Source organism: Carya illinoinensis, chromosome 5, assembly GCF_018687715.1.
Source record: "Carya illinoinensis cultivar Pawnee chromosome 5, C.illinoinensisPawnee_v1, whole genome shotgun sequence".
Lineage (NCBI taxonomy): Eukaryota > Viridiplantae > Streptophyta > Magnoliopsida > Fagales > Juglandaceae > Carya > Carya illinoinensis.
Window position 1 is genome coordinate 38,092,470 of NC_056756.1, and position 25,428 is coordinate 38,117,897.

At 37.4% G+C, this 25,428-nt stretch overlaps 1 protein-coding gene across 3 annotated transcripts; it reads left to right on the plus strand.

Moving 5' to 3' along the window:
• Positions 1 to 927: 927 nt before the first annotated feature.
• On the plus strand, positions 928 to 25,418 carry LOC122311637 (MAG2-interacting protein 2). 3 transcript variants are annotated; one of them, XM_043126256.1, is made up of 13 exons: positions 929 to 1,089; positions 1,229 to 1,381; positions 1,526 to 1,574; positions 2,735 to 2,908; positions 5,596 to 5,785; positions 5,963 to 6,186; positions 6,734 to 7,736; positions 13,855 to 14,858; positions 19,175 to 19,263; positions 19,489 to 19,848; positions 20,694 to 21,933; positions 22,109 to 22,374; positions 22,481 to 25,418. In XM_043126256.1, exons 2-13 carry the CDS (start codon positions 1,295 to 1,297, stop codon positions 25,097 to 25,099), a joined length of 7,305 nt encoding a protein of 2,434 aa, XP_042982190.1. In that variant the 5' UTR covers positions 929 to 1,089; positions 1,229 to 1,294; the 3' UTR covers positions 25,100 to 25,418. The 3 variants fall into 3 exon arrangements, with proteins under 3 accessions (XP_042982189.1, XP_042982190.1, XP_042982191.1); XM_043126257.1 differs by having other exon boundaries at positions 931 to 1,089; positions 1,235 to 1,381; XM_043126255.1 differs by having other exon boundaries at positions 928 to 1,381.
• Positions 25,419 to 25,428: the final 10 nt, after the last annotated feature.

Sequence of the window (25,428 nt, forward strand, 5' to 3'; positions counted from 1 at the left end):
CTTTTTTTTATCTACAGATCTGTGATCTCAACCTCGATGGAGAAATTGATTGTGAGGGATTTGTGGCACTTATCCAGTAGCTGATAGTCAGGGACTGATTCTCACTTTGCCTAATTGTATAATTTGTATTTTGTATTGATGTAATTATGTTAATGCTTTATGCTACTGTTGATCATTTTTTTTTACGTAATTTATGCTATTATTAGTCTGTTAAGTGCACTGTGTATCAGTGCTTTTGATGTAATTTATTAAATATGACTTCTAGTCTTTGATATTTTTTTTTAAGACCTTTTAATTTTCAGTTTTTAAATATGCTTGGGAATGGATTTTTATTTTTCTTTCTTTTAGAAGGTAGATTTGAATCATTTGATGTATGTAAGATACATGAAAGTAGATTTTAGTTGTATTTTTCTCTTTTTTTTTTATTTTTAAAAAAGACATTTCTTTCTTTTTTAAGATAATGCAAGTTGCAAATTGCAATTAAGTTGGTACTTTGCTATATGATAAATATTAAATGGTATATGCTATGATTGATTGATGATTGATCTCCTTGTTTAAATTGTTTAGATGTATATAGAAATTTTTTATTTTTTTGACAGTAAAATATTGTATTCAAATTTATTGTATATAGATAATTTCTTTTATGGTTATTTTTATTTATCTTTCCAAGTTTTTTTTTTGTATTTTTTGTTTCAAACTAGATAAATTGTTAATGAATTCTAACTGTTGGATCGAAATAACTATTATAAAAAAGATTGGACCGACCGGACCGGACCGAATGGGATCGGACTGTACCGGTCTTTATAAGTTTCGGTCCGGTCCAGGGTGGGAGGGATCCTGGACCGAATACATTGGTCCGATCCATTAAACTCCCGGACCGGACCGAACTCCCGTAATGCATGTGGCCATTAAACTGATAACTGGAAGAGTTGAAAGTTGCACAGCTGAGAAAATTCTCTATTTTGATTGAAAATATAGAGGAAAAGACGGTAACTGGAAATTCTTTGTTGCGAAGAAACCAAAAGGAGCAGGAAACTGGTAAATACTGAAATCGGATCCAGCATCGCCGCGCCCAGATCTTCCTTTCTGGTATGGTTTTTGCTTTCCGATTCTTTACAAACAGACGAACCTGGGCATAGGGATTCAGAGCAGATCACAGAGACGCTAAATGGATCTCTCTCTTCTCTCCTCTTTCACGTTCTTGAAATGATGCGGTGTGTTTTTTAAGGTTTAGGTTTCGAGATCTCTGGGGAAAGGCGAAGAGACTAGGACACAGAAACAGTATCATCTGGCCATGGATGATACCAATTTACGGACAGTTTTATACGAGACGCGTCATCACGCTTCCAGGCCATACACTCCCGATTATCCCCCTCAACAGGTCCCAAGAATCCTCCCGCCCTTTACTCACTCCAAATTCATGCGTTCCCCATTCTTCATTTCATTTCACTTCATTTTCTTTTATTCTATTTTCTTTTATTTTGGTATTTGAGGCAACTTGATTTGATTTTTATTATGAACCCAGGCAATTGAAGCTGATAGAGGGAGCTTCCTATCGTTGCTTTCGGCCAGAGGTATGCCGAGTTTTAAATATTGTTCATTTGTCTGTAAGCTAATTTTAGTTCATTTTCACTAGTTAATCAGAGTAAAAATGCTTGATAAAAAATATTTTAGTAATCAACAACGAGTAAAAATGTCTTTTTCCCTGTATATAATGCTTATTGTTTTCGTGCTTAATTGATTCAATGCATTGAATTTCAGGGTTTATGGTGGTTTTGATAGGTAATACACACACACACATGCATGCATAAAGATATGTTTTATAAAATTGTGGAGGAGCTTTGTCAAATTTGTTTTCTGGGAAGCTTGTTAATTAACATGAGAAATAAACCATGAATGATCATAAGTTCCTTTTAATCTTTTCGAATATTTGCAAGACTCTTAGGGTCCGTTAGGGAACACAAATATTCTCAGATATTCTCAAGTATTTTCAGATATTTCTTTCCAACATCACTCAAACACAAAATATTCCCAATTTCAAATATTTAATCTTTTCATCTAATAATTGTCTAATTATTACAACTTTCCCAAACTCCCAAACAAAATAGAAATTCAAACTATTTTACTACTATTCACAGATATTATGAGATATTCTAAGTATCCAAATGAGCCCTCAATCTTTAGGTACTAATAAGATTTTCATAATTGGGTTTTTATTTTGGCTGTTGCTATAAGGTTGCATGAATAGTCTCTTATTCGAGACCTATTGTTTGAAAATAATGGAATATTAGTGGCATAAACATACTAATTATTTTATAGCTGTTCAAACCATATATTTTCCTTAATGTATGTACTTGAATAATAAGCCACTTGCTAGCTGGAAAATTCTTGGTTTATTTTTGTCCTAAGTGCTGAAGTTGTATGATGATGGATTCAATACTTTTTTCATAGAAAATTGTTCCACTCATGCTTTTGATGTTGTGGTTATCTAGTTTATTAGAATTAGCATTCATAAGGTGAAGTTGATTGTACAAGACAATCATGAAAAGTTAGCCCACTTAAGTCTATATAGGCTGTCCAAAGGAATAGTTTGGTTGAACAATTATATTACTGTATGCCCCAACGATGTTTTCTTTTTATTTTTTCTTCATGTATTTCCAATTTCAGCCCTCGAAAATTGCTTTGAATCTCACTGTCCATAAGTTTTATGGTTCTTTTCCCTCATGCCTTGAAGGTTGGAGTCGACTCAAAGAAAAATGGAATGAATACAATCAACCGAAAAAAATGAAAAAGTTGATTTCCTTGTTTATCTCTCCGAATGGTGAACGTGTGGCCGTGGCTGCTGGAAATCAGATAACAATTCTGTGGAAAGATGATGACTACTTGGAGCCGTGTGGAACTTTTACCAGTAAGATCCATTTTTGTTGATTTTTTTTTTACTTATGTTCATGCCATCTTTGGTGTCAACTGTCACATTGCATGTTATACTAAATGCTCTATGCAGAGACATTTCAATTTTGTAATTAGATCAATATATGTATATATTTAAATTGGTCTCATAAGCCAATCCTTGAAAACTATGGTATCGGTGTGATATGTAGTTGTTACTTACAAAAAAAAAAAAAAATGTAGTTGTTCTTATGTGGAGCAATGTTGGTACAAGTGCGCTTAAATGCAAACAGGCCAAAGTGCTGCATATATCAAAATCTAAGTGCATTTACATAAGCAGCATGCTTAAAGCCTGCTTTTGTGAATGCGCTTTTTGTGTGATCTTAAAAAGCAGAAAGACATGCTTTTGTATTTTTTTTTTTGGTATTTTTTTAAATTATAAAAAAGTTCAAGAGAAAATGAGGTAAACAAATATTTTTAAATATTTAGTTGATAGTGAAGATCATTTATGTACCTTGGGACCAACCCCTAGGGGTTGGCTCAAGTGGTAAAGGCCGTGAGCTTGGTGGTATGCTCCCTTCTAGGTCCAATGTTTGAATTCCACTGGAACAATCTTTGCGAGCCATCGGACTGGAAGATTTTTCACTTGTATTACCTGAGGTGCACTTGCAGGAAACTCTTTTCCGAGGGTTTGTGCACCCTCAGGATTAGTTAGGATGCTATTCCCGAACACCTTATGCCAATAAAAAAACATTTATGTACCATGGGACCATGTGTTGTCATATGTGATGTATACACTTTGAACTCGATATAATTGTAACGATCCAAGGAGAGCTCAAGACTCATATGGGCTTATACTCTAAAAAGACTAGTCAATGTAACAATTTGAGCCCCTTGAAATTATTATAAAGGGCTTGAATTTCTTACTTCCAATCAATGTGGGATCCCATTCACCATCTTCCCATAGACAATCACACAATTTGGGGTATTGCAATTTGCCCCATTCAAACTCCCTTTGCCCTTGTTGGGCCAAGTCCATCATAAATAGTACAGCTCCAATTGCAATCTTCTAGTTGGGTTTGGCTCTGATACCATTTTAGCAATCCATGGAAGGCCCAAGCCACATCTGGAGTCCATACTCCAAAATGACTAGTTAAGATCACATTTGGAGCCCTTTGGAATCAATACAAAGGGCTTGAAATTTTCTCTCCCAAACAATTTGGGATCCCATTTGCTATCTTCCCATACACAATCACACAATTTGAGGTATTGCATTAATAGTTGAAGTTGGCTTTCTAGATTGATTGATATTGATTGTTTATGTTAGCATAGAAGTCAATACCTACAATTCTTAAGCTTTTTCAGTCATGGCCTATTTGGTATATTTTGATTGAACAACAGACTTTAATCTGATTATGGCTAACAAATATCATAGATGTGTGCATTTCTAGTTCACCCCAAGGTTGCCCTGAACATTGCACTAATCCTTGAATCCAGTACCAATGGGTACCATCCCCCCAAGAACAACATTCTCTTTTAGACCTTTCAACCAATCTATACGCCCCCAGAGAGTGGCTTTTGATAAAACTCTTATAGGTTCCTGAAAAGTTGCTTCGGATATGAAACTTTGGTAAAGCAACTTATCAAAGAAAAAAAATAAAAAATAAAGCACAAGAGAGTTTTATGTAATGTTACGTTTAAATTTTTTGCATTTAGTTGATTAGTTGATTTTCATGTTTCATAGGTACCATCCCCCCAAGAACAACGTTCTCTTTTAGACCTTTCAACCAATCGATACGACCCCTGAGAGTGGCTTTTGATAAAACTCTTATAGTTTCTTGAAAAATCGCTTCGGATATGAAACTTTGGTAAAGCAACTTATCAAAGAAAAAAAAAAAAAAAGTAAAGCACAAGAGAGTTTTATGTAATGTTACGTTTAAATTTTATGCATTTAGTTGATTAGTTGATTTTCATGTTTATAAATTGAGTTAATGGGCTAAATATGTTGTCATATTGCTTATTAAACCATTTTTTTATTGTATTTTGTCAATTATTTGTTATTACACGTTGTCTTTAAAAATGTGCCCTTTACACCAAGTAGGCGTGCTCTTGTGCTTTGTGCCTAGGCTCTAGACGGCGTTTGTGCTTAAGTGTGCCTAGTGCTTTCACTAACATCGACATAGGGTTAATTTATTTGAGATATATTAAAGGTTTACTTCCTATTGATGTCAGCTAGTAGGAGTATCTGAAAATGTTATAATATCACATCGCTTATGCTATTTTGTGGCTCTTTAAATTTTTTGTATCCTGACTGTTGAGACATCTCTGGGGTCTTTTTTCGAATACAAATGAAATTGCAGAGACATTGTATGCTGCATAAGGATAGATAACCTATTTTCATATTTTGGTTTAATAGAGTAGCCATATCAGCAACCTAATATTTCTATTGATGCCTACTCACAATTGCGAAATGGGATTAACCCAATATGAAATAAGAAACTAATTTCTATATGTTATTGGGGGAGTGAGGATTTTAAGATTGGTGTTGCCTTAGTGAGGAGTCAAGTTGGCAGTAATTTTGGGTTAAAAATTTTGATTGATCTTAATGATTTGGTTGTAGTACTATGAAATCCATAACCTGTATAGGTCGGGTTTGGTCACTGCTTTTTTCTTTCTATTTATTCTAGTTGGTATCAAATGTATCAGGTAGAAGCCTTGCTACATTCACTACGGGAACTTGGTCTGAGCCCCACGATGTACTTGGAGTTGGTGATGATACTGGTACAGTGTATTTTCTTAAAGTAAACGGAGAAGAGATAATGAGAATTAAGAAAATCTCTATTCCAATTGTTGGCCTGATTGCACAGAATGATTCTGATGAACAGAGATCCTGCTTGTAAGTGTGTTTTTTTTTGGTTCACTGCCTCTGCATAAAATTTGACTAGAGACTTCTTTTTAAGAGTATTTTCCTGTTGACCTTGAGTTCATGGTTGGAGGCTCTGGTTTTTCATGTTTGACCACTCTCGAAGTCCTTACCACTTGGCAGCTGTTTAAGTTTGGAAATTTTTTCCAGGTGCAGCTTCGTTATCATTACATCAGATGGTTCCTTTCAGCACATTGAGATCAGCCAGGAGCCGAGTGCCTCTATGTCCTCCATACTCACCTCAGATAATGGCTTAACCCTAAAGAAGCAGTTCTATGACAATGTTTTCTGTTTTGACTACTGTCCAGAACTTTCTTTGCTAGTTGTTGTTGGTGGTTCTATCAGTGTCTCACTGGCCTCTGGTGGGAACTCTGGTATGTTTATGTACTGGTTTTTTCTTTCAATTTTTTTATTGTGAACATTGTGTTTTTATAGGTCCTTGTGCAACTCCATTTCTTTTACATTAGACATGCAGCTACCACATTCAAACCCTTTCTCACACACAGAAAATGAGAAAGGAAAAAAAAAAGAAAAAAGAAGAAGCAACTCCTCCTACTAGTTCTGCATGCTAAAATGTGTGGATGAGTAGATGACTTTTGATTATTACTTTTCTTTGATTCTTTAAATGGTGTAGAAAACGTTGAATCTTTCTATCAGTTGAGCTTCATAAGATTGTACTGCTTTAACATTTCTTCTTTTCACGTTTCCTCTACCAATGAGTATGTGTGTCCATTTGAAAACCCTGAAAATTGAACTTCTTTCTTTGGAGACCACCATATCAGTTAGAGTCCATTTTTCTGTCCAGTAAAAGTTTATTATGAATGTCTAGCACTTTTTAGAAACATGGAAAACTAGATTTTGGACCTAGACTACTCATCAAGCAGTAAGCATTTGGTAACCAGTTTTGTAATTTTCTTCCAGGGTCTTGTAGTATTTCTCTTTGGCGTAGAAGTAAAATCCTGGATATGGAGCGATTATTCTCTGCTCAATTTGAGGGCATATATTCTAAACCCAAAGGTTATGTTGGTCAGCTAACATGTCCAAAGGCGCTAATCTCACCGGAAGTAAATTTTGTTGCTACACTAGATGTTAGAGGATGCTTACACATATTCAAGCTGGATAAAGAATGCTTTTCAATTTCGAGTTTCGCTTGCAGAGGGATATATGATTCAATGGTGACCAATAGTTTGTCCAATGAAGGCATTGATTTTGTAAGTGACATTGTTGACTTTACTTGGTGGTCTGACCATATCATTGCTTTTGCAAAAAGGGGTGGTGTTCTCACCATGCTTGATATCCTGAGTGGTACAAAAGTCCAGCAGGATGATACTGTGTATTCCATGCCTGTATTAGAAAGAGTGCTGCAGTTTCCAGGAAATATTTTCCTTCTGGAGAGTAGATTACCTGAAGGGAGATACGATTCATCAAATGTTGGGGAAATGGATGACTTGCATAAAGTAGAGCTGATTACTGAAGATGGACTTAATAAATTTGATATTTCAAGGTTGCAATGGAGTTTGGTATCACTTTCAGAGAGATCTGTTCCTGAAATGTACAATATTTTAATCAGCCAGCTGAAGTATCTGGCTGCTTTTGACTTTGCTGATTGTCATGGGCTGGATAAAGATGAAGTTGTAAAGTCGCAGTGGTTGCATTCCAGCCAAGGCGTATATGAAATAAATAAGTATTTGTCGAATATTAAGGATCAAGGTTTTGTAATTTCTGAATGTGTAGATAAGGTTGGGCCGACAGAAGATGCTGTAAGGAATTTGCTTGCATATGGGTTGCGCATAACTAACAAATATCGATTTTCAGAACCAGAAGAACGTGAATGTAACCAAATTTGTGATTTCCGCTTGTCTAGACTTCAGTTACTGCAATTCAATGACAGGCTGGAAACTTATCTTGGAGTAAACATGGGCAGGTATTATGCTTTGCTGAATTTGTCATTGTTACTTGCAGAAATAATGAAAGTAATAAAACCATGTTACTCTTAGGGAAAAAATAGAAATGATAACAATAATCTAACCAAGCATAGTGTCCATAATTTTTTTTTCTTAAATTTCTTTTAATAGAAGTCTCATTCAACTGTTGTAACATATTTAACACAATATGATACCCATGTAGTGTTTCTAAATATCTGTCATGATATATCTTGATATTCATGTTTTAATTCAATGTCTTTTTTCTTTGTTCATATATTCCTGCTTACCATTATCTGGAGCTAACCTACTTTCTTTTACTTGTTAATGATTCACATCCATTGACTAGCTCTTTATGAGTTTACTTATCTAGAGCATGTGCAGCATCCTCCTTCCTGTGGGTTAGGAATGCCAAATCATAACATTACATAGAGCTAGGTAATAAGATATCTATTAACTTCAAGTCCTTGCGCCATAACTTAATTACCATTTTTTTTTGTAGGTGCAATAACTTAAATATCATAACAAACTGTAATAATGTGAATAACCTTGTAACGATCCACGGAAAATGCTACCTAAATCTATGCTATTACTCCAAAATGATGACTTAATTTGAAGCTTCCAAAGAATCACTTATAAAGCGTTGTTTCACCCACTAAGTAGCCAATGTAAAACTTAGCACCCATGATTACTTTTATCACCTATCCACTCTATGCAGGTTATCCATATTCCAAGTGTGGGACTGGGGTGTTACAAGTTCTCTCTTAAAATTCCTGACATGCTCGTTAGGGCCATGTCATGTAGTATTTCAGTATCACTTGACTGGCCTAACTAGGTGGCTTTGATACCATATACTAACAATCCAGGGAAAGCACTATCCACATCTATGTTATCAATCCAAAAAAGACTAGGTAATTTGAAGTTTCCCAAGAATCAATTAGGTCCAGATTCTCCTAGTAAGTAGCCAATGTGGGGCTTAGCACCATGACTACCTTTATAACTTAACCACTCTACGGCAGTAATTCATATTTCAAAGTGGGATCAAGGTGTTACAAACTTGAAAATAAACAACACCTTTAATATCACCGTGTCATTAAAACCTAACAACCATGGACCTGGTTTAAAACTCTCTTGATGAGTACTTACTGTGTGTAGACCTCACTCCCCCTTCACCTTAGGAATATGAATTACCCACTACCTTTATACTGCATAGAGTGGGTAAGTTATAAAGGTAGCCATGGGTGCTAAGTCTTGACTTTATAAGTGATTCTAGTGAAGCTTCAAATTGTCTGGTCTTTTAGGGGTTGTAGCATACATGTGGTTAGCTCTTTCCCTGGGTTACTCACTGTATCTCCTCAATCCCACATTGGAAATATGAATAACCCACAGAGTGGGTAGGTTAGAAGTTATTTATGGGTGCTAGTCATATAGCTGCAATACTGCATATCTAAACTGTTATTTATTTATTTATTTTTATAATAAACAAAATACATCTAACTTAAAAGAAAAAGAAAAAACCAAAAATTTAGAATGGTTGGTCACCATGGGGTGGCCAAAACTGAGCCACCCATGTGGTGGCCACGCTTCACTTAAACATAACGTGCTTTACTTGATGCATACATATGTGATGCTTGATAGCCACACATAAATTATAATAAATGATTTGATAGCCATAATAATATTAAAGTGCGTAGTTGAATCAAAATATATCAAAAAGGCCATGACCAGAAAAGCTCAAGAATTGTAGTTATTGGCTTCTATGCTAACATAAGCAATCAAATATCAATCCATCTAGAGAGCCAACTTGGACTATTATATTGAGCTCAATGCATATATATAACATATGATAAGATGTGTCATGATATGTAAAATCAACTGAACACTGAAGAATATATATATATATATATATTTATATTGATAAGTAATAAGAAATTTTATTAATAAGCATATTCCAGGTACACTGGAGGTATACATGTGAATACACCTATTTAGGATCTAGTAACTGATACAAGGAAATCTTGGAAATTGAGACCATTCAGCTCTAGAGCGATGGCCCACATAAATAAAGTCTTCCAAAAAAACCTCCTAAACTCTTCTATGGAACGTTCCTGATCCTCAAAAAGTCTATCATTTCTTTCACTTCAAATACACCAAAGAATACAAAGAGGAGCCATCTTCCATACAGCTGCAATCTGTGGTGTCCCCGCAATTCCTCTCCAGCTTGCAATTAATTCTATCACTCTTCCCGGCATGACCCATGCTATATCCATTCTGCTGAAGAAATAATTCCAGATTTCCCGAGCAAATTCACAATGTAAAAGTAAGTGGTCTACCGTTTCACCATTCTTTTTGCACATACAGCACCATTCGGTTATGATTATGCCTCTTCTTCTTAGATTGTCCATAGTAAGAATCTTCCCTAATACTGCTGTCCATACAAAGAATGCAACCTTTTTAGGTGCTTTGCTCCTCCAAATGTTCTTCCAAGGAAAATTGTTGTCTTCGCTGCATAGTAATTGTATCATAAAAGGAGCACACAGAAAACTTCCCTTTCCTCGAAGGTTTCCATACTATCTTGTCCTCACTTGTAGCATCAATAACCGTGTTATACAGCAAGCTGAGAAACTCCACCATCCCGGTAACTTCCCAATCATGTGCATCCCGGGTAAGACTTATATTCCACTCCTGTGCACCATTGCTTATTACCCTCAAATCAGCCACCATTGCTTCTTTGTCCCGAGCAATTCTGAAAATATTAGGATAAACCTCCTTTAGAACCGTGTCTCCCACCCACACTTCATTCCAAAAGCTGACCCTCATGCCATTTCCCACACAAAGACGAGTGTTACTAGAAAAGGTACACCAACCTTTCCTTATGTACTTCCATAACCCCACCCCATAAGTCCTCCTACTTTCCTTAGAGCACCAACCCCCCCGTTCACTTCCATACTTCATATCAATCACTTCTTTCCATAAGGCTCCCCTTTCCTTGTTATACTGCCATAACCATTTTCCTAATAATGCCTCATTAAAGGCCCTCACATTCCGGACCCCCAAGCCCCCATCTCTCAACGGAGTACACACCTTATTCCACCCTACTAGATGGAATTTGAGCTCCTCGCCTAAGCCACTCCACAGAAAATCATGTTGAAGTTTCTCCATTTTTGTTGCTATGCTGGCAGGGAGAGGAAATAGAGACAAGTAGTATGTAGGAAGGTTGGATAGTGTGCTCTTGATAAGAGTGGTCCACCTCCCTTTAGTTAAATACAACCTTTTCCACCCGGCCTATTTATTCTCTAATTTCTCCAACACCTCCTCCCAAATTACCTTGGCTTTAAATGTAGCCCCCAAGGGGAGGCCAAGATACTTCAATGGCAAAGAAGAGACTCCGCATCCCAAAATGTTGGCCAACCCTCTAATGTTCCTCACCTCACCAACCGCAACCATCTCCGTCTTTGCAAGATTAATATTTAACCCCGATACCGCTTCAAAACACAATAAAATGGCCTTCAAAGCTTGTACATGTCCTGCATTTGCCTCACAAAACAGCAATGTGTCGTCCGCGAACAATAGATGTGAGATGTTAATGTTTCCCATTACAAAACCAGCCAAGAATCCCCCCTCCACCGCAGCTGACAGCATTCGACTTAGGGCCTCCACTACGATGACAAATAAAAGGGGTGATAATGGATCACCTTGTCGTAGTCCCCGCGAGCTATTAAAGAAGCCCACCGAATCTCCATTTACTAACACTGAGAAACGAGCCGTTGACACACAATGTCTCATCCACTTTCTCCATCTTGTCCCAAAACCACATCGACTCAACATGTATAACAAGAAGTCCCAGTTGACATGATCATAGGCCTTTTCCATGTCTAATTTGCATAAAATACTTGGCTCTCCCGACTTGATCTTGTAGTCCAAACACTCATTTGCTATAAGAACTGAATCCAGTATTTAGCGCCCTCTCACAAAAGCATTTTGAGTCTTAGAAATAATTTTATCCATAACTGTGCTCATTCTATTAGCCAGGACTTTAGAGATTATCTTATAAATGCTCTCCACCAGACTAATAGGCCTGAAATCTTGCACCTCTATAGCACCCTTTTTTTTTTGGGACCAATGCGATGAAAGTAGCATTCAAACTCTTCTCGAATTTGCCATATGTGAAAAATTCCTGGAAAACCTGCATTACATCTCTCTCACCACCTCCCAGCACTTCTGAACATTCTTTGTACTCCCATCGAGCGTTCTTCAACTGACATTCTTTGTACTCCCATCAAGTGTTCTTCAACTGAACAATCTGAACGTTCATATTATGTAAATTAACTGAAAACTGAAGGTAAGGGCTTGTCTAGACTTTGGAGGAGATTAGATCGCTTTTTGTTAGAACTCTATTTCTTGGGCCAAAGCTGTAGATTTCAATGGCCTTGATTTTCATTACTTTCTTATTTCTGTTTCTTCTTCCTAAATAGGTGTTATCTCTTGTATAACCCCCTATGTACTTGGGCTATGCCTTTTCGTATTAATATATTATAATTGTTTACCTATAAAAAAAAAGATAGAGAATGCTCGATGGGAGAACTTAGGGAGTTTTTCTATAATACATTATGTATTTGGCTAAGGCTCTTGTATTGAATGGAGATAATTTTCATGATTTGCTTTTAGCCCCTTCTAGTTTCTAGCTTGTATTTAGGTACTTTCTCTTGTATACTTCTTGTGTACTTGGGCTATCCCTATTTACTTGGTAATAAAACTCTCTTATTAATTTAAAAAAAAAAAATTGTCTAAACAGCAGCCCTTAAGAGGCATATATCAGCCCCACCCACCTATCTAATCCTCAATTTGTGAATGATCGTGTTGGATAATGTGATATTGTCATAAGCAGAACTTTTGGGACAAATTTTACAAAAAAACTGTTTCATTTGGAGATCATGTATAAAATATAAAAAACATTAACATCTTGTTTCCAATGAACAATCGATCACATAACTATCATAGGGTACATCTATAAACCATAACCAAGTCTAGACAGGCCCTTACCTAAGGTTTTTACAGTCTGTGTACTAGAGGTAAAGTTAAGTGGCAGAATCTGTCCTCCTCAGTTTCTTTGAAAAAAATCAGCCTCTTGCATTATCTAGCCTTAGGGTCCAATGTGTTGACATATAAAAAACAATCAATGAGGAATATGTTAGATTCACACAAGATAGGAAATTTGGATGATACCAATTTGTCTATGGTGGTGCATATGGATGGACAGGAATGGCTGAAGTTTTGAGGATCGTGAACGGACAATGGACAAGATTAGAACTTTCCTTCATACTTTATTCCAGTGGTCGATTGTAATAGACTTTAATGGCATGAACATACATGATTTCCATCTTTAGACACTCATGCAGAGGTGCTGCCCTTGTATATGTTTTGTGTACTTGGCTTCGCCTTTTTTTTAATAAAATTCTTATTTACTGATAAAAAAAAAAAAAAAATTTCACTACTTTTTGAGATTGACTAAAACTTCATTTACGTGTAGAAATTTCATTAATTTACTCCAGTGTGAGGTTGCTAGAGCCTTGCAGAATGACTTCTTTGGTAGAGTTGAGTTAGCATGGCTTATGCCTAGAAGGCTTGTAGGTCTTCTTGAGTTCACAAATTGTTGCAGTGTGGAAGATGACCTCCACTTGTTAGCTGTGGTGTATTTGGAGGGTTATGAATGATATTAATTTTGAAGACCGTGAGCAGACAATAGATGAGCAAAAAACTTTCTTCGTCAATACTGTGTTCCTATGGGCAGTTGCTATAGGCTTTAATGAACTAATTTTTCATGATTTCTGTTTCTAATTAGGCATTTCTCTTGTACACGTCTTGTATATTGTGGCAATGCCTTTTGATTTTCTTTTGATTATTTTTTCGATAACTTATTAAAAAGAATAATTTCATTACTCTCTTTTATATTGCTGGAAAAAATCTTTGATCCTGTGTAAAGAAAAAATTGAAGTTTGTTTTTGCATTTATATTTAGTGCCCAAGCATGCTTAATAGTGATAAATTTTAATGCTTGATTTTATTTATTTCCTCTGATTGTTTCTACTGACGCACAGTTTAATGACATAGTGTTGTGCAGGTTTTCTATGCAGGAGTACAGAGAATTTCGTGTTATGCCTATTGATGAAGCTGCCATTACACTCGCTGAAAGTGGAAAAATCGGGGCCCTAAACCTCTTATTCAAGCGTCATCCTTATTCTCTGACTCCTTCCATGTTGACAATTTTGGCTGCTATTCCTGAAACTGTTCCTATAGAAACATATGGGCAGCTTCTTCCTGGTAGGTCTCCTCCTACTAGTGTTGCTGTGAGGGAAGAAGATTGGGTTGAATGTGAGAAGATGGTAAACTTTATTAACAGTTTGCCCAAAAATTATGAGCTTGGTATCCAGATCAGAACTGAGCCCATGGTCAAGCGTTGCCTTGGATGGGCTTGGCCGTCAACTATTGAACTTTCGAGATGGTACATGAATAGAGCTAGAGATATTGATAGTTTTACTGGGCAGCTGGAAAATTGCCTCTGCTTGCTTGACTTTGCTTATCGCAGAGGTATCCATGAGTTGCAGCAGTTCTTTGATGATGTCTCGTACTTGCACCAACTTATATATTCTGATGACAGTGATGGTGAACTGAGTATCAGGATGAGTCTTGCCCAGTGGGAACAATTATCTGACCATGATAAATTTAAAATGATGCTTAAAGGAGTCAAAGAGGAAAATGTGGTTAAGCAATTACGAGATAAAGCAATTCCATTCATGCAGAATAGGTTTAAAGCGGCCTCAGATTCTCTGGGTCAGGCGACAGATAACCATCTTTTGGTAGATTACAACAATGACGAGTCATTTCTTGTTAGATGGATGAAGGAAATTGCTTTGGAGAATAAATTGGATATGTGCTTGGTGGTGATTGAGGAAGGATGTGGAGACATGGTGGTTGAGGAAGGATGGAATGACTTCCAGGGAAATGACTTTTTCAAGGATGAGGCTGAAGCTGTGGATTGTGCCCTGCAGTGCATATATATGTGCACAGTAACAGATAGGTGGAGCACCCTGGCAGCCATACTGTCAAAACTTCCACAAATACAAGGTGATTTATTCTTTATAAGCTTTACAATTCGTATCAAGTCATGTGAACTGTTAATATCTTTTGGATTTTTGGATCGGCATGGTTAATGACTTTTGGATATCTTTAAGCTATCTCTATTTATATCTAAATTGATTTTGCACCGTAACACCTCTTATATGATTTATTTGAGGATTCTATAGTTTCTTTTAATTGATTGTTGGACCCAGTTTATGTTGTGAGCCCTTCTGGAATATAGGGATTTCTCTCTCCATGTTTTCTGTTTCTATTCCTTTTATAAATTGGGTGCGACTCAACATAGTGTGCTCAAGATAGTCACTCGTTCAAAAATGGTTTAGAGCTTTTAGGTTGGATGGGGTTTGAAAAGATTGAATGTTGATGGCTATACAAGCTTCTAATTATGCTTGTTTGGATGTGACCACAGTTAAGATGGCTCTTTTAAGGCTAAATGGTAAAGCTTCTTGGTGCGGTTTTAGGTTTTCAAAATGCTTAAGAGAGGGATATGAATTATTATTTTTTTGATAAGTAAGAGAGGGACATGAATTATAAATAGTAAAGGAAGAAAAGAGAGTAGTCTGTGCTTGTTTCAAGGCTGTGTGAGCCATAACTGCATGCAAAGAAAAAGAAGAATAAAGAACATACTAGGCAAGCATGTCTCAGTACTTCTCGAGTAAATCAAAACATATTTCCTCTTTGACTCTTCCTAAACCTTTTAGGATTAGGTAACCTTCTTGGACTATTGAGCTAAAGACTTTATAAAACCATATGAATGAGTCTTATACCATTTGCTCATAGACAAAGCCCAGCTATAAGATACCTGATTTTTTCTTTCTATTTGCTTGTAGACCTAGTTCATTGTTTTTCCACTTTCTATTTTATTTTCTTTTCAAGAATTTCTAGCAGTTTTTCGTTTTGCTAGTCCGGTGGATCTCTTGAATAGATCCTGTGTGTTGGGGTAATTCTCTTTTCTGTTTTAATAAAATTCATCTTCATTATAAAAAGTTTTCTGCTTTCTGTTGGTTCTTGGGAAAGGGGAAGGCTCTAATTTTCGAGAATATGGTGAGTTGGTTGATTATGATGTTGGATCTGACCCAGATCCTAAATGCTCTATACCTCCAGGTATTGATTGGCCTAATTCTTCTACTGATTGGGTGTTGAGAAAGGTGGATGAAATCAAGGATTGTGTGGGGATATCCTGTTATGGATTTGAAGAACAATTCAGTGCTCTCCTTATTGCTATTGAGGCTTGTCAACCTTCATTGGCTCGATCTGCTTCAAGAAAGGAGAGGGAACTGAAGAGATTATTGTGTTCCATCAATTATGATGCTAGGGAAGGGATTGCAAATAGAGGTGAAGGCAAGGAGAGGCCTCCTAACTGTTAACTCCCCACCGAAACACCAAGGAAGATCCCACCAACAGCAAAGATCAGGTATATAGGTAGTATACATGAGAAGCACCTAGTTAGAGGTTACAATCGAAAATAGAAAGTCATGGACACTTCGTTCGGTGGGGATTTCAACATTACTCAGTTCTGTAGTGATCGAGTGGGGGATTCTCACATCTCTTCTGCTACGGCTGATTTTTCAGGTCTTATATTTGAGATGGACCTCGTTGATTTACCTTTGGCTGGTGGTGATTTTACGTGGTCCAATGGGAGGGCATGGTCTAGGTTGGAGAGAATTTTTGGTTTCTTATTCTTGGGAAGTTCATTTTCCTGATTTATGTTAGAAAAGTCTTCCAAGGTTATGTTCTGACCATTTTTCCATCATTTTGGATTTTAGGGGCATCAATGGAGGACGTAGGTATTTTAAATTTGACAATATGTGGTTGGAGGATGAAGGCTTTGTGGATAGGGTGGGGGTTTGGTGGTCTTTGTGTCATTTTTCTGGTACACCGAGTTTTGTCTTGGCTGGAAAACTTAAAGCTTTAAAAAATGACTTTAATGGAATGTGGAGGTTTTTGGGAATGTGGAAAGTCGGGAAGCATCTTATGGAGCAGTAGCAGGTTATGGAGGAACAGGAGGTGTTGGGGGAAATCTCGGAAGAGGATAAGGAGAGAAAAGATGGGTGGTTGCTGACTTAGAGAAGATCACTCCTTTGGAGGAAGGTTTTTGGAGGCAAAAATCTAGGGTAATTTGGTTGAAGGAAGGCGACAAGTGTACGAAGTTTTTTCACCAAATGGCCAATCTACATCGAAGAAATAATGCTATTGAGGTTATTCATGCAAGTGATTATATTCTTTCAGATCATTTGGCTATGAAGGATCATATTGTGAATTTTTTTGAATAGTTTTTCGGGAGGAATATACTTGGAGACTTAAATTGGATGGGTTGGTGGTTGAGTTCATTGATCAGTCTAGTATGGAGTGGTTGAAGAGAGCTTTTGAAGAAGAGGAAGTACTTTTTTTTTTGTAGGTAGGAAGTTCTTGATGTGGTTAGAGGAATGGCGAGGGATAAAGCTCCAGGCCCAGAAGGTTTTTCCAAGCTTGTTGGGATATTGTGCGAGAGGACGTTATGAAGGTTTTTCTTGAATTTCACTCATTTATGAAACTTGAGAAAAGTTTTAATGCTACATTTATAGCCCTTATCCCTAAAAAGGTGGGGGCAATGGAGATGAGGGATTTTCGCCCACTCACTTTGGTCAATGGGGTGCACAAGATTTTTTCGAATGTTCTAGCTAACCGTATGAGTGTGATGATGGAAAAGATTATTTTGAAATCTTAGAATGCATTTGTCCAGGGTTGACATATTCTACATATTCTTGCTTCGGTATTAATTGCTAATAAATGTTTGGATTGTAGAATCAGATCAGGCAATACTGGCGTTCTTGTAAAATTGGATAAATGCTTATGATCATGTTAGCTGAGAGTTTCTCTCGTATTTACTCCGGATATATGGTTTTGGAGGGAAGTGGTATTTGTGGATTAGGCATTGCATTTCGACGGTCAGATTTATCATTTTGGTGAATGGTTCCCCGGTTGGTTTCTTCAATAGTTTCCGTGGTTTGAGACAATGGGATCCTTTGTCTCCATTTCTTTTTTGTCATTATCATGCATGCTTTGAGTAGAATGATTGAAGCGGCGGTTGATGGGAGTTTCTTGTCGGGTTTTGTGGTGGGAGATGACTCTTGGGGTAGCATAAAAGTCTCACATCTTTTTGTAGATGATACTTTAATTTTCATTGAGACTGAACAGGATCGTCTTCATTCTTTGAGAGCCCTTTTGTTATGTTTTGAAGCTGTTTTTTGGGCTTATAGTTAGTTTATCTAAGTCAGAAATGGTTCCTGTGGGTTCTGTTATGGATATTTTGGATTTGGCTAATATCTTGTGTTGCAAGGTCTCATCGTTACCTATGAGATATCTTGGTCTTCCCTTGGGAGCTCCACAGAAATCTTTGATGATCTGGAATGGTGGGATTGAAAAGATTGAGAGGAGACTGGCTGGTTGGAAAATGATTGATTTGTCTAGAGGGGGAAGAGTTACTTAGATTTGGAGTATGTTGTCTCATCTTCCAACATAGTTCCTTTCTCTTTTTCCTTTGCCTGCAGGGGTGGCTAATAGAATGGATTGTTGCTTCATGTGTAAGAAAGATGGTGAATCGTTGATCACTTCTTTCTTCATTGCGAGGGCTAAGAAGTTTTGGGATGAGATTTTTGGTAGAACGGGTATTGCTTGGGTGATGCCTAAGTGAGTGGTGGATCTTTTAGCTTGTTGGCAATGTCTTAAGGGGAATAATCCCATTGTTGCTATTTGGAGGATGACCCCTTCATGTTTGATGTGATGTTTATGGTTGGAAAGAAATGGGTGGTGCTTTGAAGATAGAGAACGTTTGATGGGAGAACTTAGAGAGTTTTTCTTTGGTACTTTGTGTATTTGGGCAAAGGCTCTTGTATTGAATGGTGACAATTTTCATGATTTTCTTTTATCCTATTCTAGTTCCAAGCTTGTATTTAGGTGTTTTCTCTTGTATACTTTCTGTGCCTATTTACTAGTCAATAAAATATCTTATTACTTATCAAAAGTAAAAGTTTTCTGCTTTCTGTTGTTAATTTGGGATGATCACTTCATATCGAAAGTCACTCTTGAATCAGCAAGGTTAGAAAATTCAAATATTGTATACTGTTATTAACATCTTACAAAATGAGGGGTAATAAAATTAGTTTGATAAATGGGAATTTGGGCTCTGTAGATATCTGTAATGTGGAATATAATATACTTTTATTGGCTTGTGCATTTAAATGCATGCATTTTCTTTGATGAGATTGTTATGGTCATTTTATTGGGATCTTTTTTAGATGAATTGAAACATGCTGTCTGTACAGGTACCACAACACGTGCTGAGGGCCTCAAGAGAAGGCTGAAACTGGCTGAAGGCCATATTGAAGCTGGACGACTTTTGGCATTTTACCAGGTTTGTATTCTTTATTTTATGGAGAATGCATTTAATGATCTGAACTTCTCCTAAGGATGAAATATTTGGCTCTAATGAGCATTAGACTGGGATATGGAACTCTTGACTTTGTGCCTCAGAGTAGATCAAACTGATTTGTCAGTGTATTGCTTCATTCTATTATTTATGCATTTGTATGTGTGTAATTCTGAGAATTAGATTTTAATGATACATGTTGGTTTGCAGGTCCCAAAGCCTATGAGTTTTTTCCTAGAAGCTCATTCAGATGGAAAAGGCGTAAAGCAGATTCTTCGCCTGATACTTTCAAAATTTATTCGTCGACAACCTGGCCATGCTGATAATGATTGGGCAAACATGTGGCGTGATATAATGAGTTTGAGAGAGAAGGCATTTCCTTTTCTGGACCTGGAGTACATGCTGATGGAATTCTGCAGAGGGCTGCTGAAAGCTGGGAAATTTTCTCTTGCAAGGAATTATTTGAAAGGTACAAGTTCCGTTGCTTTGGCATCAGAGAAGGCAGAAAATCTTGTCATTCAAGCTGCAAGGGAATATTTTTTCTCAGCTTCAAGTCTTACATGTACTGAAGTAAGTTTATAGAAAGGCTATATTCTTTGATTAAACTCAATGCATAGGGGTGCAGTAATTCATTCAAGATTCTGATTAACCTATTAATGGGTGGGTCATGATGAATTGATTAGTTGACTATAAAGATGATGCGAATGACTACAAATAATGTCACCAAATATGCATGCTGTTTTGTATTACCATAATCTGCACAATCAGAAAATCATTTTTTAGACTTCTGACACAAGCAGCATAAATATATACAGGCATAAGAACTGCAATATATTAAGTGGGAATCACATTATACATCTCTAAATTGTCTTATCCTGAAATGAGGGGATGGACAAAAAGATTTGGTGGGACTCCTTCCCGCACCACTGTTTCCTTGGCAAGACATGAACCTAACAGTGATCTCAACTCCACTCATCCCTGTACGACCCAAGGTAAAGATGGGGATCTCCTTTCCAAACATTTTCCATCAACTATTCTGATTCAGGATGGTTGGCAAATACTGTGCAATAAACTTCAGGTTCCAGGTGGGCTGTTTTAACAGAGGTGCTGCTCAAATTTTACAATCCTCTGTTTGTTACATAGAGATTTTGTTGTATCAGTACTTTGTCTTTCTATCTTAATAGTTAGGTCATAGGGTAATAATCATGTATCATTCTTGCTTGACATACTTAAAGCTAACTAAGACTTAATACTTGATTATACCTAAATCTTTCTTCTTTTGAGAACTTATGGTAGCTGCCCAACCTGTATGAAAAATGGGTGGCTTCTCCTATGCACATACAATTTCATCATGGAAGTCAGATTTTAAATTTTTGTTTGTAAATTATTTATTTTATCATTGAAACTTGTTTCAGATTTGGAAAGCCAAGGAATGTCTGAATCTATATCCAAGTAGTGGAAATGTGAAAGCAGAGGATGACATTATCAATGCGCTTACAGTTAAACTTCCAAACCTTGGAGTGACTCTTCTACCCATGCAATTCAGACAAATAAAAGACCCAATGGAGATTGTTAAAATGGCAATCACAAGTCCAACTGGTGCTTATTTGCATGTTGATGAACTAATTGAGGTCGCCAAACTTCTTGGATTAAACTCTCCAGAAGATATATCAGCCGTTGAGGAAGCTATTGCGAGAGAAGCTGCAGTTGCAGGTGATCTGCAATTAGCATTTGATCTCTGCCTTGTTTTGGCTAAAAAAGGACATGGTCTCATTTGGGACTTATGTGCTGCAATAGCTAGGGGTCCTGCCCTCGAAAACATGGATATCAGATCTCGAAAGCAGCTACTAGGTTTTGCTTTAAGCCACTGTGATGAGGAATCCATAGGTGAGTTGTTATATGCATGGAAAGATTTAGATATGCAAGGCCAGTGTGAGACATTAATGAATTTGACGGGGACAATCCCTCCCAATTTCTCAGTTCAAGGTTCCTCAATTGTCTCACTTCCAGTCCCTAGTATGCAAGATATTGTTGACTTGAAAGATTCCTTTGGACTGGTTCAAGGGGTCAGTGGTGATGACCGAGATGTTCATTTTGATAACATAAAAAATGTATTTTCTGCCGTTGCTAAAAGCCTACCCATTGAGAATGGGAACAATTGGGAGTCTGCTCTGAGAGAAAATGGAAAAGCTGTGTCTTTTGCTGCTTTACATCTTCCATGGTTGCTTGAATTGAGCAGGAAAGCAGAACATGGTAAGAAATTGATTCCTGGCTTAATTCTTGGAAAGCAGTATGTTACTGTAAGAACACAGGCTGTGGTGACTATCTTGTCTTGGTTGGCAAGGAATGGTTTTGCCCCTAGAGATGATCTGATTGCCTCTCTGGTAAAATCAATTATTGAACCTCCTGCTACTGAAGAGGAAGACATCATGGGATGCTCCTTTCTCTTAAATCTTGTGGATGCATTTACTGGAGTTGAAGTTATAGAAGAGCAGCTGAGAACAAGGAAGGATTACGAAGAAATTAGTCACATCATGAATGTGGGAATGACATATAGCTTATTACACAACTCTGGGCTAGAGTGTGAGGGGCCTGCTAGGAGGAGGGAGCTATTGCTGAGGAAATTTGAAGAAAAGCACACACAACTTAGTTCTGGTATTGGCAAACTTCGTCATTTCATTCCTAAATTTCATACAATGCTATTCTGCATATGATGTCCTCCAATACTAAAGAAACTGCAGAAAAAATCTTTATACCTTCTCTTTTATTTTTTAGTGGGTCAACCTCTTGTCTGTGTCTGCGTGTGATGTTATTCTTTTGTTTGTTTCAGATGAAATAGAAAAGATTGATAAAGCACAGTCCACATTTTGGAGAGAATGGAAGCTGAAATTAGAAGAACAAAAACGTGTGGCAGATCATTCTAGGGAATTAGAGAAAATAATTCCTGGGGTTGAAACCGAACGCTTTTTATCTGGAGATGTCAAATACGTTGAGGATGTTGTTGTCTCCCTAATTGAATCAATAAAGTTGGAGAAGAAGAGCATTTTGAGTGACCTTTTGAAAATAGCTAATGCCTATGGCTTGAGTCGTACTGAGGTATGTGGCTGTGCCAGAGTATATCTATCAAAAGCAGTCATTTAGAGGAAAAATGCCAGCCTCTTGGACCCATTAGAATCTAATGTCTTCCTCTGTTTCCTTGCAGGTGCTATTGCAATGCCTAAGTTCTCTCCTTGTTTCCGAGATTTGGACAAATGATGATATTATGGCTGAAATTGGAAACTTTAGGGGAGAAATAATTGATCATGCTGTAGAAACTATCAAACTTATTTCCTTGATTGTGTACCCTGCAATCAATGGGTGTAACAAGTTGAGGCTTGCTTATGTGTACAGTCTGCTCTCTGACTGCTACTCACAACTGGAAGAAACTAACCGTTCATTAGCAATCATTAAAACAGACCAAACAAATATGTCCACTCTTGGATTTGCTCAATTCTACAAGCTCATTGCACAAGAATGCAGAAGAGTTTCCTTTATTAAGAACTTGAACTTTAAAAATATTGCTGGGTTAGCTGGTTTGAACTTGGTGGGTTTCAGCACTGAAGTCTGCACAAACATCAATGAAAGTAGCTTGGAAGCTCTGGCAAAAATGGTACAGAGCCTTGCCAGTATCTATACTGATCCAGTGCCTGATGGTCTCATAACATGGCAGGATGTCTACAAGCATTATGTCCTAAGTTTGTTGACAGCTTTGGAGACTAGAGCTATGGCTGATTATAAAATTAAAAGCCCTGAGAACCTTCAGGGCTTTATAAGTCAACTTGAGCAGAGTCATGATTTCTGCAGAAGGTATATCGAACTCCTGACTCCTTCAGATGCATTGGACATCATGAAATGGTACTTCAAAGTAATAGCACCCATTTATGGTTCTCATGGGAGTCTACCAGATAACTCTGCATGGCAGGAGTGCCTCATCGTCCTTTTGAACTTTTGGATTAGATTGACTGATGGAATGAAGGATATTGTATCTAACATGGTTCCAGGAGGAAATATCAAGTTTAATCCAGAAAGCATAATGAGTTTTCTAAGGGTTTTTATGAGGTTGGTGATTGAGGACATTGTATCACCAAGTCAGGGCTGGGGCACCATTATCAACTATGTCAATTGTGGTTTAATTGATGATTTTGCTGTTGATATTTTCATTTTCTGCAAAGCCATGATATTCTCTGGTTGTGGGTTTGGAGCCATTGCAGAAGTGTTTTCTGTAGGCATATCACAGCAGTCAAGTGGTTCAGCAGCAGCTGGTGACAATGAAGATTGTGATCTTTCCTGTCTGTATTTAAATATCTTGGAACCCATTTTACAAGATATGGTCAATGAGTCCCATGAACATCAGAATTTGTATAATCTATTGTCATCTCTGAGTAAACTAGAAGCTAATTTGGAGGGCTTGAAGAGGGCCAGGACTGTAGTTTGGGAAAGAATGGCCGAGTTTTCTGGTAATCTGCAGCTGCGAAGTTCTGTTCGTGTTCATGCTCTAGAGCTTATGCAATTCATCACAGGTCAAACTATCAGGGGTTTCTCACCTGGGATACAATCTAACGTTCTACCATGGGAAGGGTGGGATGAGTTGCAATTTTCAGTTAAGAACAGGGAGACTATTGCTGATCAGGGGTTGCCAGATCAGAAGGATACTTCCAGCAGGTTTACGAGTACGTTGATTGCCCTGAAATCATCCCAGCTTGCAGCAACCATCTCACCTAGCATAGAAATTACCCCTGATGATCTCTTGAATGTGGAGACTGCAGTTTCTTGCTTCTTAAAGTTGTGTGGAGCTGCTACTACAGATTCCCATATTGATACTTTACTTTCCATTTTGGTAGAGTGGGAGGGGCTTTTCATCATTGGTAGGGATGAGGAGGCCTCTGCAGAAGTCTCTGGTGCAGGAAATGACTGGGTCAATGATAATTGGGATGAAGGATGGGAAAACTTTCAGGAAGTAGAACCTCTTGACAAAGAAATGACGAGAAGCTCTGTATCTTTTCACCCTTTACACCCCTGTTTTATGGAGGTTTTCAAGAAACTATTAAGTCTCTCTCGGCAAAGAGATCTGCTAACACTGATTGACCAATCCTTATCAAAATCTAATGGATTGTTGCTTGATGAAGATGGTGCTAGGAGCTTGTGCCAGATTCTAACCCAGGTAGATTGTTTTGTTGCTTTAAAGGCCATGCTGTTATTGCCTTATGAAGCATTACGATTACAGTGCTTGGATGAAGTTGAGGAGAAGCTGAAACAAGGAGGCATCTCAGACACAATTGCAAGAGACCATGAGTTCTTAATGCTTGTTCTATCTTCAGGGATCACATCAACTATCATCACCAAATCTTCCTATGGTACGACTTTCTCATATCTATGCTATATGATTGGAAGTTTGTCGCACCAGTATCAAGAAGCCCAGTCATTCAGGCTTACACAAAAAGGATCGAACCAGAGCAAGAGCAGTGAGGGAGACAACTCATTACTCTTTGTAAAAGTCATCTTCCCTGCTTTTATAACGGAGCTCGTGAAGGCAGGTCAGCAGATTCTGGCAGGATTTCTTATTACGAAAATTATGCGCACAAATGCATCACTCAGTCTCATTAACATAGCCGAGGCCAGTCTTCGAAGATATTTGGAGAGGCAACTCCATGTATCGGAGCATGAAGATTTTGCCCTCGAGGAGACTTGCGAAACATTGAAGAATACTTCTTGCAGTTTGAGAGGGAAGTTGGGAAATCTGATCCAATCTGCTTTGTCTTTACTTCCACGTAATGTTGGATGAGAATGTTGAGTTTGTTTTTTTTTTTTTTTTTTTTTTTTTTTTTTTTTTTTTTTTTTTTTTTTTTTTTTTTTCTCTCCACAACAGCTATGCAACTGTATTTGGAGTTGTATAAAGTGTTGTATAAAAGGCTTCTTCTGTTGGGGAAAGAAGAGAAAGGAGGCAGAGAGGGGTTGGAACTTTTGTTAAGTATTTTGAGTTTATAGCAATCTCTTTTACGCGGGTAAAAGAAACCCTAATGGAAAATAGACATGCAGTTTCATTGCTGTGTAAATCTCAGCCGTACGTTAATTCTTGTGGGGGCATAAGCCCTTTTCATCAACTTGCGGGAT